The sequence below is a fragment of the Megalops cyprinoides genome, chromosome 4 (assembly GCF_013368585.1).
Source record: "Megalops cyprinoides isolate fMegCyp1 chromosome 4, fMegCyp1.pri, whole genome shotgun sequence".
In the NCBI taxonomy this organism is placed as follows: Eukaryota; Metazoa; Chordata; class Actinopteri; order Elopiformes; family Megalopidae; genus Megalops; species Megalops cyprinoides.
Window position 1 is genome coordinate 43,357,567 of NC_050586.1, and position 15,023 is coordinate 43,372,589.

At 42.4% G+C, this 15,023-nt stretch overlaps 1 protein-coding gene across 1 annotated transcript in view; it reads right to left on the bottom strand.

Moving 5' to 3' along the window:
- LOC118776505 (coiled-coil domain-containing protein 158-like) overlaps window positions 1-15,023 on the bottom strand; it is a 35,517-nt gene that overhangs the window by 2,687 nt on the left and 17,807 nt on the right. Inside the window, exons 15-21 of the mRNA XM_036526867.1 lie at window positions 9,094-9,206; window positions 7,167-7,325; window positions 6,506-6,598; window positions 5,757-5,864; window positions 5,244-5,374; window positions 3,573-3,640; window positions 367-531 (exon numbers count right to left, since the gene is read on the bottom strand). Coding sequence (XP_036382760.1) covers window positions 367-531; window positions 3,573-3,640; window positions 5,244-5,374; window positions 5,757-5,864; window positions 6,506-6,598; window positions 7,167-7,325; window positions 9,094-9,206 — 837 coding nt within the window. The remainder of the gene's footprint in view (window positions 1-366; window positions 532-3,572; window positions 3,641-5,243; window positions 5,375-5,756; window positions 5,865-6,505; window positions 6,599-7,166; window positions 7,326-9,093; window positions 9,207-15,023) is intronic.

Sequence of the window (15,023 nt, forward strand, 5' to 3'; positions counted from 1 at the left end):
TTTGGGATGTCTGAATCCACTTCTTATGTACTACAACAATGGTGTTGTGCTCCTTAGTAAAGTAAAGTCTGCTTTGTGCTGTCAACTTTCTTGCTAAGTTGAACAAAAATTTTAAAGCACCTGGACCAACTTCCAAGTCACGTGATGATTTCGGACCTGAAGACCTGTTTAGGTATGGCTGAGACTGCCTCTGGGTGTTCCTCTCAAGAACTCTAATTCTGCCTTCTTTCTGCCACCATCAATCAGGATGTGAAACAGGTCCTTCTAATCCTAACCCCAACCATTATGCAAAAAAGATGCCGCTGATCAAGAGACACAGCATCTGGGTAATCACTGTATCTTTCAGTTGTGACTGAAGAGACTTACTTGTGTGGAGGTCTGTGAAAGGACCCTTCTCAAGATGGGCTTGCAGTGGGGCTGCGGGGTGGGGGCTCGACGTGAGCAGGGAGTGTACAGGGGACCTTCGGCCCGATGCCAAGCCTCGTGGCGAGGATGTGTATCGCGGTGCGACAGTAAAGGATACCTCACAGCCTGTGGATTCAGAGAACACCAGTTTATTAACCAAACCTACATGACTTTAGGACACATGGGTAAGTTTGGACCTAGAGGCTGAACATTCTCAGAAAATTGATTTTACCAAACCAAGGTCATTTATGTCAAATTTCAAAACATGTTTGAAATGAGGAAAATCCAACTGTTGAAATCTACTTAATACATGTAAATTATTGGGTTTTTTTTCTATTTATAAGTACAACTTATAACTAAAGTAACTAAAAAACACACAAAATGAAAAAATGGGATGCTATAATAAAGGATTCTCTGATTATAATATAACCTTTCTGTCAACATTCTTTTATGTTATATAATCAGTGTAGTTTTACTGATCTCTGCTTGATTATACTGTGGCACTTCAACGTCTGTAATGAACTGAATAATTCCAAGGAGAACCATGAGGAATTGCAAGATTCAACAGGTTTTTTTCTCACTTCTACTGTGAGGACCATATCAGGGCCCACACTGAGCCGCTGTGAATTGGCTGGTTAACCACCAGGGTAGCCAGTTATCTAAGGTAAGAAGGTTAGCAAGGTGTTAACTAGCTACATGCAAACTTATTTACTGGCATGTGGTGATGGAGGCTTCATCTGCTAGGTAGATAGTTATTCCCTCAGACACATATTGCTAGCAATTTTCAGATTTGCAGAAACTGTCCATGCCAATTTACTGCAACACAACAAAGGCAGGTCAGGGAAATCAGTCAATTAGGATCAGGCAGTGACACTCCACATGTTTGTTTTCACATAAACAACTGTGGAAAATCCAACTTCACAGATGTGTGCTGTTGGAAACTACATTAGGTGCCTCAGTGAGAAGTGTCAGCATGTCCAGTCTCTGGCTGTATGTGGATCCAATTTGTTAAGCTCTTCTCAATGAAAGTCATCTTCTATGATAGCCACTAAGATAAGTGTAGCTTGCCATAATACACAGCTTGCTAGCTACCTGGCTATTGTTTCTAGTTGCCTAGTAATATAACAATTAGCTAGCTATAAAATGATCAAGGCAACTTGTTACACCTGTAACTTTCTTTACATTAATCAACCTAAAAATGCAAAAGCAGGTGTCACTGCTGTACAGTTGCTTGATTAAAACATTTACTAATTGCTACTCAATTAAAATTAACAAAAAGCTTTTTGTCCCACTCTCATGACATTAAAAAAAAAACTGTCACAAACTTCTTTGGATCATGACCCAGTGGTTGAGCAACACACCCCTTAAGCAGCTGTGAAAGGTGAGCAGGGCAGGAAAAATCGCCCTGTGCGCCGTTTTACAGCACTCTGACCCTAGGCAGTCAATTTAGTTCTCTTGGTGAAGCTGCTTTTAAAAGAGCAACATACACTACTCACAAAAAGTTAGGGATATTTGGCTTTCGGGTGAAATTTCAGGATGAACCTAAAATGCACTATAACCTTTACAGGTGAACTTAATTTGACCTTCTCTAAGCTTTTGAATGCACATGTCCAACTGTTCAATGTTTCAGTACTTTTTGCACAACTTGCTGTTCTCTAACAAGGAGCTGAACGGCAAAATTCACAACAGGTGTTTGATCCATGAATCGACCAATAAATTTCCTGGTTCAATTAGAATTGGTATTTAAACAGTCCTCTACATCATGCTGTTCACATTTTGACATCATGAGACCAAGACGACACCTAGCAATTGATCAACAGTACCACGCCATTGCGAGGCTTCAAACAGGATGTTCTCAGAGGGAAGTGGCCACTAAGCTTAGAGTGTCACAGAGTGTCATCAGCAGGTTGCAACAGAGATACAGAGAGACTGGAAGAGTCACAGAAAGGCATAGAAGTGGACGTCCTTTGGCCACATCCCACACTGATGACCGCTTCATTGTGAACAGTGCCCTGCGGAACCGGATGATGAATGCCACTCAACTCCAGGCACATTTAAGGGAGGTGAGAGGCACCCAAGTGTAACGTCAGACCATTCGAAACCGTTTACATCAGCGTGGTCTGCATGCTAGACGACCTGCAAGGGTACCTGACCACACCACCAGGCGCAGGCGTCATCGTTTTGCATGGGCCAGGGAGCATTTACGCTGGACGAGGGACCAGTGGGCCTCAGTGCTGTTCTCTGATGAAAGTCGATTCACGTTGAGCAGAAATGATGGCCGGCAACGATGTTGGAGATGTCAAGGAGAGCGCTATGCATCAGCCACTGTTGTCACCAGACGAGCCTTTGGTGGTGGTGGTGTTACAGTGTGGGCAGGTGTGTCTAGTCAATACAGAACTGCCCTACACTTTGTGAATGGTACAGTGACAAGCCCATACTACCTGAATAACATCATTAATCCAGTCATTGTGCCCCTGCATGAACAACACAGGCCTAATTTCATCTTCATGGACGACAATGCTCCAGCTCATCGAGGTCGCATCATTAGGGAACAGCTGCTGGAGACTGGGATACCTCAAATGGAGTGGCCTGCACTTTCTCCAGACCTGAATCCCATAGAAAACCGATGGGATCAGCTGAGTTGCCGTGTAGAGGCTCGTAACTCTGTACCCCAGAACCTCAATGACCTGAGGGCCGCCCTTCAAGAAGAGCGGGATGCCATGCCTCAGCAGACAATAAGTCGACTTGTGAACAGCATGAGACGTCGTTGTCAAGCTGTAATTGATGCTCAAGGGCACATGACAAGTTATTGAGACATTGACATTTTTTGTTGTGGTATACCCACCACTGTTGTGGGCTTTTGTTTCAATAAATTGTTTGAGATGAGGAAATCACCATTGCATGCTTCTACTTAAATGCCCTACTTTCATGATATAATATCACTGTAGCGTGAAGTTTGTACATTTTCCATAAATTTCACCCGAAAGACAAATATCCCTAACTTTTTGTGAGTAGTGTATATATTGAACATGATAGCTGTAAAGACAAAACAAGGGCCAGATTCTATATACAGCTGAATGCAGAAGGTCAGCTGAGGCAAAAAGGAGAAAACAGCAACACAGCATGCAGGATCGATTTTACTAGAGTGCAACAGTGCAGAGACCCACCGTCGCTGAAGAAGGTGTTGTTCATGATCCCCTCATCCAGATCAGCGGTGTGTAGGGTTAGTGGTTCCCTGCAGACAGCACACATACATGCCCATGCACACACATACAAACTGAAGCAGCAGAAGTACATGCACAGAGCAGGGATCTGCAGTCCAGATGAGGGATAGTAAAGCCACAAATGGTTATGCTCAGAGAATACTCATATGCAATCATGCCTAAGCTGCAACCAAAATGGAATTTTTGCTCACTGCCCTGAGTGCTTCCCCCCAAAATGGTGCCGAGTAACAAGGTCAAAGGTGTCTGTTAGTCTGTGCTGATAGACGTCAACAGAAATTGTGATGAATGATTTTACCTGAATTTCAAAGGCTCACACTAATTTGAATCAATGTAAATTCCATCTGATTATCAAGTGGAATTTGTCAAGAGTTAAAAAAATTCCCATTGCCAAGCTGGATCACTATTTGCTACAATGTAAACAATTCTTCAATTCTAAACATAACATTTTTACTCTTAAATTGCTAAAACTGGAATATTAACGGGAAATTGGAAGTACTGAAATAATATTGTTTTTAGCTTCACATGTAATGTTACTTCATGCACACAGCTTTAACATTTCCTCCATGCTAACCCCAATCCTCATTTTCCAAACAGTGGAACTGTGATTGTAAATAATGGGAAAGATCATCACAGGAGAGGACACAATGACCAGTATGATTCCTGCATGATTTCCAGAGGACTGTTTCTACTTTTTCTACACTTCCGTGTTTTTTTTCTCCTGCTCTGTCAGGAGCTCTGGAATGATGACAGTGCAGTGACCCAAATTTTCTTCCACATAGCACCCTTCCTCTCCATCCTCAGGCATATACTTATGTGATGTCCTGTCAAGTACAGACTTGTTCACTTGCATTAGGGCACAGGCTTAGTGAACAGTTACACAGACTTAAGGCCACATTCTAGCAGCTGGTACCTTTTCAGATTTATAGAGAAACATTACTGTACTCACAAACATTGTGATACAGTTTGAACACTATATTACTAATATGACTTTAGACATTGTGGAGATAGGAAACTTTCACTACACATCTGCATTCTTACCTACTACTGTTGTTCTTCTTGGTACCTGCCATATTGCCTATACTGTCCTTTATCACCTGATTCTGGAGGACACACAACGCCAAAAACCTCCCTACTTAGTTTCATGTTGTATTTATTCATCATATTTAATACTGGAGCAGTTTTAAAGCTGTCCCATTTTACCTGCCTAATTAGTAATAAATTTCTGCTTTAAAACAGTTTCGTCTGATAATGGAAATTAAGCAGTAATTGAAAAATCTGATATTGCACTCTCAAGGAAATGTTTGGGTAAATAACATTTAGTGTTCACAACTGAATAATTTAACATTTGCTATGGAAAATGAATTGAACAGCAGACAGTGAGTTTAATGTCATCACCTTGGTTTCAAGAACTATGAGAGGGCTAGACACCTCTAGTCAGGGATGCCAGTTTACCACTGCCATATCACACAAAGATGTGTTTTAAGTCAAGACAATGATTAGCTAAACCATGTAATTCAGCAGGTACTGAAATTTAAGCCAGCAAATACTGTAGTTATGGTTTTCTTGTCCACGGTTCAGTGACTCCAATGTATGCTATCTAAGGGGATTACTTACAGATCTGATCTGTAGGGTCTGTCTTTTGGAGGCTTGCTGATGATGGGGCTTGATCTGTCATCCTCATCGATTACGCTGCGCAGCTCCTTGACGAGGGACCTCAGCTCCCTGGTGGGGTTATTCTGCTGGCACTAGGGTTTTGTAAGGAGAGTGAGAAACACTTACATAAGGAACTCACCAAGCTACATCTAAACAACAGCGTTGCATCAAAATGTATGATGCTTCTACATTACCATTATCGTTATAATGAAAATTTGTCTAGGATTCCAGGGCGCAGCATATTACACTTAGAGAAATACTGTATATCTGTACCCGAAAAGAGGAATCTTACATTTGAGCAAAATCACTTCTACAGAGCAGGCATATTCTTCCTTTCAGTCATTAAGTTCAAACATGTGAAATGTCTGTCAAACTGTAAAATGTCAGCATTTTAAGGACTGTTGGAGAGAATGGAGAGACATGAAGGCTTAAGTGATGGGGACTAATCTTGAGTGCTAGGCTGACGTCACACACCTGCCCAGAAAAGATCTGCGAGCGGAGCAGCTGGGTGGGAAGGGGTGGGTTACACAACGTTGTCTGCCGCAGGTTCCCATTGGCTCGCAACTTCTCTCCTTGTAGTTCCTTTAGAAGAAAGACTAACTGAGACCAAAAGAAACCAACCTGAAGGACACGGTCCATGCGCAGTTGGTGGATAAAGATAAGCATGCACTGCAGCCATCAGGAAATGTTGTAAAGGGATATTTCTACTGACCCATCTTAAATGTATGCGGGCTTGTAGCGAAGGGCGAGAGCAGTCACCCCACCCAGCATCGAACCCGGGTCTACAGGGTACCAAACATGCAACTTTGACCGCGACGCCAAAGAGCCAGGCTCGTTGGTATGGCAGTCAGAGCGCATACTCAACCGTAGTGACGGCACTCCGTCACAGTGCTGTCCAAATGCAACCCTGGTGCACTGCATTCTGATGGCATTCTGATGGAGTCTCGCCAACTACTCAAGTTCTAGTGGCCAAGGAGTATGTTTAGATTTTAACTTTTTAAGTACTGCCTATGTCTGCCTATATTGGCTACATAACTGCAAGGGAAGTTGGTGGCCACATATGCATTTTCTCTCTAGTTTCTGATGGAAGACAAACTGATACTTTTGCCTCTGTTATATTGTATCTGTTTTCCACAGCAGAGAACGGATTCTACTAAAATCTAATGGACTTTGGATTTTGAACTTTTTGAATCCAAAACATTTTTGAAAACATGGCCTCCTACCTTCACGTCAAGGGCGTGCTGCAGTTTGAGGCGCATGTATTCCTGCTCCTGCTGCTGCATGAAGTCCTGGCACTCAGTAAACCTCTCAGCCATCTGGGCACATACCGCAGAACGAGAACACAAAGAGGAGTGGATCTGAAATTGGATGAAACTGTACCTCTGATTCAGTGCTTTTCAGCAGAACTTGCTGGCAACTGGTCACTATTTAGCATTTGGGTATTACAGGCAGCATTGAACTAGTACCTTCAAATTTCTATTTTGCAGTTAGCATATATGCATATATTTAGCACAACTGTGTCAGTTTAGGTATTACCTGCAATAATTTGAGTTTTCATGAAGAATCACATGATTATATTTGTGATTATATTAATTATACATAAAAGACCTTAAACTGTATCCGCACACTGTCCTATTCTGTCTCCCAATGCACTGTAAGCCTGGCTGAATAAGGGGATGAGGTCAAACAAACAAGCAAACAAACTGAATAAATGGATAGAAAAAAACATACACGTATGAATATTATTATTATTATTATTATTATTATTATTGATAGGGAAAGGAACCAGCAACCTTTTAGTTACGGGCCTTTCCCCTTACCACTATGTTACACTATTATAACAATAATAATAACAACAACAGACACATCAAAGCATATGAGTACCTTGTCGAGGGCTGCCTCCAGCTTGCTGACCTTGTCCCTCAGCTGTTTTTCATGGCAGTGCAGAGTCTCCACTTCGGCTTCCAGTTGCTTCTTCTCAGTGCTCATGGTGCTGAGCTCCTGGCTCTGCCGCCTACGTTCTGCGGCCTGCTGCTGCTTCTCCTGTGCAGCCACAGCCAAACGAAATGCACCATCACTTTTCACAAGAAGGGACACACTGATCGCTTACGACTGAGCTATCCTTTCAGAGGCAGTTTTATTTATTCAATTATACAGGTCATTGGAGTTAGGTCAAGTTCCCTCCTGCTTCAAATGCTCCACAATTATACCGGTCCCCAAAAAACCTTGTATCACAGGACTTAATGACCACAGACCTGTTGCACTCATCTCTGGAGTCGTGAAATCCTTTGAGAGGTTGGTGCTGGCCCACTTGAAGGAGATCACAGACCCCCTGCTGGACCCCCTACAATCTGAGTACCGGGCCAATAGATCCTTAGATGACGCAGTCAACATGGGTTTACACTACATCCTCAAACACCTTGACTGCCCAGGGACCTATGCAAGGATCTCGTTTGTGGAATTCAGCTCGGCATTCAGCACCATCAAACCAGAACTACTGCACTCCACACTGTGCCTGCCCCCACCTGTCAATGGATTTCCAACTTCCTCACAGACAGGAAGCAGTAAACGAGGCTGGGGAAACTCACATCCACCACCCGGTGTGTGTTGTGTGGACAACACAACAGTCATCGCTCTCATCTGAGACAGTGATGAGTCTGCATACAGACAGGAGGTTGAACAGCTGGCCCTCTGGTGCAGCCACAACAACTTAGAGCTGAACATGCTCAAAACAGTGGAGATGATGGTGGACTTCAGGAGGAATTCCACACCCCTGACTCCCCTCACCATACTAGGCAGCACTGTCTCGGCTGTGGAGACCTTCAGGTTTTTGGGAACTACAATTCCAAAGATCTGAGACCAACACCATCTCCACTGCCAAAAAGGCCAAGCAGAGGATATACTTCCTACGCCAGCTGAAGAAGTTCAACCTGCCACAGGAATTCCTGGTAAAGTTCTACACAGCAATCATCGAGTCTGTACTCACCACCTCTGTAACAGTCTGGTTTGACTCTGCCACCAAACAAGACATCAACACAACTACAGTGCACCATCAGGACTGCAGAAAAGATCATTGGAGTTAACCTGCCCACACTCCGAGATCTTTTAAATACCAGAGCCAAGAAACGGGCAGGCAAAATCATCACTGACTCCTTCCCTCTGGCAGGCGCTTCAGATCAATACCCACCAAAACAAGCCGACACCGGAATAGCTTCTTCCCACACGCCATCACACTCTTGAACTGTTAGACTAGCAACTCACAGTGCAATAGTTGTCCAACCTGAGTTGTAAATATCCACAGCCTGCACTCAGGTATCTTATGCTCATTGTGCAATAGTTGTATATAACAGTGCAATAGCTGTCCATAACAATTCGTTGTACAGACCCACAGCCTGCACTCCTGTACACTTTAACTTATTATGCAGTAGCTGTTAACTTATTATACAGTATATATACTTACTTCATTCATTCCATCCTCACACCATCCCATGTATGTGTCCTGCATTACTCTTATTGTTTGTTGTACCACTACGAGTAGATGGTATTCGTTGCTGTCACCTTGAAAATCATTGTATGAATGCACTATGAGAGACATCGGAACCAGAGTCAAATTCCTTGTGTGTATAAAAGCATACTTGGCCAATAAAGTCTGATTCTAATTCTGCTTCATGCACAAGACTCTGTTCTCTGGTCAACGATAAAATATCAGATAGTGAATATCTCTTGTTTCAGGCATGGTTACAGGCATGGTAACCTAAGATAAAGTGATAGAAACTGGGATAACACCAGGAAGTACCGCGATAGGCCTTGCCTGGGTCAGTTTGTCTGTGGTCTCCTCCAGCAGCTGGATCCTCCCCTGGAGGGTGTCGATCTGTTCCCGCTTGGCAGTGATCCGTCTCTGCATCCCCATGGCAACTTTCATTCCTGTCAAGTGATGGATGCAAATGATAATGAAATCACTGATACATATATTTGCCCAATTAAACCAGTTGCAAAGGACTGATAAGGGAATCAAAAAGCATCTTTAGTATTTAGTAAGGAATAAGGATTGTGACAAATGATCCTTTTGAATTACCATACAGTGTGTAAGATGACTTCCTTAAGACACTTCCTCTTCTCTTGCATACATAATTTCCACAGTGACTGGGTAGTTAGAGTAGGTGTGTATCTGAGTGCTGGAGAAAGCATTTGTTTGCTTGGCAAAGTGTCTGTCGGGAGTCTCGCATATGCTAACTTCCCTGAGGGTGAACCTGGTGGTGGCCCTCCGGTACTGAGATCCTCTCTTGATGTTGGGTTACATGACACTGTCCCTGGAACAGTATAACTCAATGGTTCCCAATTTTTATTGTGCCCAAATTTACAAACATACTGTGTTCCCCTTGTTCTATAATCAATGCAAATGCCTATATGATGGCCTTCATCTGCCCCCACAACAAAAGAAACAAACACACAAAAATGGTGACAATTCATCAGGACTATAATAGCATTTTAAACTGCTGAATGTTTATATAAGTATGTGAGTAATGGGGTGCCTGTCTTTTTCACCAATTCACCAGTTTTCAAATAATAGACCAGTATCCCAACAGCTTAATTTGAAACAGGTTAACTGTAATTGCAATTGTGTGTGTGTCTGCGTAATTCTGTTAGAGTAGCGTTTGGCTAAAGAGTTCTACCTGCCTAATTAGAGGCCTATTAAATTCTGGTGGGTGGGTATGTGTGTGCGTTTGTGGGTGTGGGTGTGCGTGTGCGCGTGTGCCTGGAGAGCAATCTTGGGTTGAGCAGTTTGCCATGGCTGTGGCAGTGTCAAGGCTTATTTTCCCTGGTTTATTTTACACAAGTTTTTTTTTTTTTTTTTTTTTTACACTTATTGTTCAAAATTCTCCTTCTTGCAGCTGTCATGTGCAGGGCATAGCAGCAGCACCATCAGTATGGTGAATAGACATGTTCTCTGGTATTTGCATGTGAAGGCTTTAAAAATTTCTCTTGTTGGCTAATTTCACATTTATTTATGTAAATACTACAATATTAGAGAGCATATTAGGGGCAAAACACATTCAGCAGATGAATGTATTGAATAAAATTAGTCCAAGTACCCACAGGAACACAAACTCAAACCCAATCTAGAAAACAATGAAATAACTGACACCACACCTATGCCTTGAGAGGTAACATAGTCAATGTCACATCATCATCATTTCTGGTAAAAACAAAACTTGATATTCCCAATACAAGCATTCTATGGGCAATGACTGAGTAGGACAAGGTAGCAGAGAAGGTCATCTGAGAGACTGAATGCCAAATACATTAATTATCTTACGCTTAACAAGCCACAGAATGTCAGAGTTCACTCAGGTAATATTGATCATGCCTGCTGACCTGATCCATTTTCAGTACACTGCAGCTCAGGACCACAAAGTGCACTTGTGCACTTGGGTCTATTAATAAAAAGAATACCTCTGTCTGTACTAACATATCACCACAAGCACCACTGACCTTTAGCTGGGGAAAGTTATGGTGGTAACCTCAGCTATAAAAGGCCAGATCGGGGTGTGAGGCACAGGACAGCCCGGAGAACGAGCTGCAGCTGGCAACGCAATGACGGGCCTGGGTCTACACTGAAAGTACAAGGTTGCCAGCTTTCTTTGTGCAAACTCGAAACACTGAGCAAGATACTCTATGATTTCAAAACAAATGTTCAAAAGAAAGAAATTCTTTCAAAATTGCTTTTCATGTTACCACTCTACCCTAGCAGTGCCTCCTCTTGCACTGTTCTATCTTGCCAAGTTATTCCAGCACTGCAGACATAGCCAATTCATCAACCTCATGTTCACACTGGCATTTTGCTATTTAACCATATGAGCCCTGCCCTATGTTTGATGCTGTTTAAGGTTTTATACTCTCTTCAGTTTAAGGCTGATTACTCTGGATCTGTAATAGCTATCTACACATGCCTTATATCATGTGGTTCAGGACTAATTTGTCTAATGGAAAATGTCCATGATCATGACATGTCAAATTTGATATGCCCTGTTAAAAAAATAACAATAAAACATTTTGTTTATTAAAAAATATGTATTTACTTGAATGCCCCTCCAAAAAGGCATATTCCATTGCTTTGTAATGTCAAAAAGTACCAGTTGAGTGCTAGGTGAGACTGAGTTCAGAAGTGTGAAGGTTAGATGAAAGGCTTGCGTGATTTATATTCAGTAATAAGTGTTTCTATAAATACTGACCTAAAATAAATGCAAAACAATACATCGTAATAATAAATATTTGCAAAAAAAGATATAAAATCAATACAAAACAACACGTTTAAGTGATTGCAGTCAAATAGATATAATAATGAATCAGGCCATATTTCATTTATATTACTGATAAAAACTGCTTTCAAAAAGCATCTCAATACATTTCAGCTATCAAAAGGTGGAGATTAAGTGTTGATTGTATATAATCCTGTTTTTTACTGACATCTGATTGAACACCATATAATACCCACATCTTTTTGTAAAAAACAGATAAAGAAAATGTTTCTATGCCATGAAAAGATGAAGACATTGAATGGAGGTGAATTGCGGCTCTTTTTGCAGGAAACAAGATAACCACTGGTGATGCAAAAATGTAGGAAGACTTTGCACTGCTACTACTGAGCCAATTTATTAATGATATATTCAACATGTTGAACGTGACAAGCCTCCTGTACAGGTAAACTCATTTGGCCCCAATGTGCAGCTTTAGGGTTCTAGGAGTTAATGGCCAACTCCTCCCAAAGTAGATGCACCTAAGTCTTTACCTCAGCTAACTCAGGTAAGGGAAGAGTCCTCAACCACAGATGCATCCCACATCCTGAACTCATCTCCAGCTCTAGGCGGCCAAGCTCTTTCCAACACACTCTGTTCTGAATTCACAACCTGCTCTGGAAGCAAGACCCTCAACAATAAACGACGCGCCCTTGGAGGCCAAAATGACCCAACGCGAAGTTGGAGGCAGCTGTCTCGTGTGACGACATTTCTACCTGGCAAGGAAGCCAGAAGTCCTAGCTGCTTTTCCTTTAGCATGAGTGTGACTCAACAAGAAGCTGGAGGCTGGCAGTGAAGACAATGGATCTCTCCAGTGTGCTTCTTTCTGGATCCTGTGACAAGCCCAGAAGCCTCTGGTGGAAAACAGACTGTGGCCTCCCCAGTAGGCCTACAACAAATGAGCTGCTATCTCCTCAAATCTAATGGACCGGACCTCATCAGTAATTCTTATGCTACTTGAATATTACATTGTTGTTCAATGGCGGAATCGTGACTAGCTTAGCTAATATAATTACACTATATGGACAAAAGTATTTGGCCACACCTGTTAATTATTGAATTCAGGTGTTTCAATCAGACCCGTTGCCACAGGTGTATAAAATCAAGCACCTAGCCATGCAATCTCCATTTGCAAACATTTGTGATACAAAATGGGTCGTTCTGAAGAGCTCAGTGACTTCAAGCGTGGTACTGTGATAGGATGCCACCTTTGCAATAAGACGGTTCTTGAAATTTCATCCCTGCTGGATATTCCACGGTCAACTGTAAGTGATATTACTAGAAAGTGGAAGCGTTTAGGAACAACAGCAACTCAGCCACGAAGCGGAAGACCATATAAAATCACAGAGTGGGGTCAACGACTGCTAAGGCGCATGGTGCATAAAAGTCGCCAACGCTCTTCTGATTCCATAGCTGAAGAGTTCCGAATTTCCACTGGCATTAATGTAAGTACAAAAACTGTGCGGCGGGAGCTTCATGGAATGGGTTTCCATGGCCGAGCAGCTGCATGCAAGCCTCACATCACCAAGTCCAATGCCAAGCATCGGATGGAGTGGTGTGAAGCACACCGACACTGGACTGTGGAGCAGTGGAAACATGTTCTGTGGAGTGACGAATCGCGCGTCTCTGTTTGGCAGTCAGATGGGCGAGTCTGGGTTTGGCGGATGCCGGGAGAACGTTACCTGCCTGACTGCATTGTGCCAACTGTGAAGTTTGTTGGAGGAGGGATAATGGTATGGGGCTGTTTTTCAGGGTTTGGGCTAGGCCCCTTATCTCCAGTGAAGGGCAATCTTAATGCTTCAGCATACCAAGACATTTTGGACAATGCCATGCTTCCAACTTTGTGGCCACAGTTTGGGGAAGGCCCTTTTCTATTCCGACATGACTATGCCCCAGTGCACAAAGCAAGGACTATAAAGACATGGTTTGATGAGTTCGGTGTGGAAGAACTTGACTGGCCCGCACAGAGCCCTCACCTCAACCCCATCACGTACCTTTGGGATGAACTGGAACGGAAATTGCGAGCCAGGCCTTCTCGTCCAACATCAGTGCCTGATTCTCTACAGAATGAATGGGCACAAATTCCCTCAGAAACACTCCAAAATCTTGTGGAAAGCCTTCCAAGAAGAGTGGAAGCTGTTATAGCTGCAAAAGGGGGACCAACTCCATATTAAAGTGGACATGAAACAGCCTAATTTTGACGAGTTTTGTACAGAATTAAGTGTGTTGGAATTTATTTTGAGGAAAATTTTAGATATAAAACGATTACACGTTAAATTATAATAGATTTATGTTTGGTACTAACTTATGCTTTCGCTCTGGCTCACAACCATATTGCCGTTGCGTCACTGACTACGTCATGAGGTTGGTTAGTTGGAAAGTCGACCAAGGAAGACAGCAGTTGTGGCGGTGGTACGTAGAATTTTCGAGAGAATCTTGCTTGTTGTTCGAGAGAAAAGTAATAAAAATCAATAAAATAATTTTTAAATCAATATTTTGTGTAAAATTATTGATTTCTTTAGTAAGTAGCCGTGTAATAAGCTGATAATGTACAGCTTTGCGTCGGGGTCCTGCATCACCCCGTCTGGGTTTATTTTGCAATAATGACCAGCTCGCTGCACATTATCCCTTACATATTATCTAATCATTATCTTGTAAACTAGATGGCTGTGCTTTGACGGGAAAAGACGTAACGCAATCATGGTCGTACCTCTTTCTGCTCTGCCAGATGGGCGTGCTGTTGGGCCCTTTCCTTAAGGCGCACAGCTACTTCTTTGCTATTAGACTGGGTCGGACGGTCTGTAGTGTACACCCAATCTTATACAAGGAAAAGTCAAACACAGGGAGCGGCCTCAGACTTCAGCTTGTTGGTCCAGCAAACCACCAGTACGCCTGACTCTCGTCCACATCGTCCTTGTTTACAAAGTGATCGCTACAACTCCTAGCATCACGGCTAACTGGAGGATTCTTTCGTTTCAGTGCAGCTAGCCAACGATAAAGAACCACTTGCCGCTTAAGAGGCAAATTATGAAAGTGGACAATCTTTCTTTGGTTTTTGACTCTATAAAATTCATTGCTGCATCCAGGGATAATACAAAAGTGACCCCCTTGCATCACTTTTTAGTTTGGCTTTTCTTATTTTCCACTGAGTCAGTGATTGTCAGTGCTGTCACTAGTTAGTTAATGTGAACTAATGTAGAATGTCCAAGACAACCAACCTCATGACGTCACATTCTACGCTAAAACAAGATGGCGCTACACTTGTTTCAAAAATGTAACTTAGATTACTTATTATTTTTAATCCAGTTTCCCTGACAGTGTTAAATCTATAAGGATTTTTAGAGTGGGAATCCATCTTGTAAATTGTGCTAACTACATTGAGTGTTTCATGTCCACTTTAAAGTATATGTATTTGAATACAATGTCATTACAGTCCCTGTTGGTG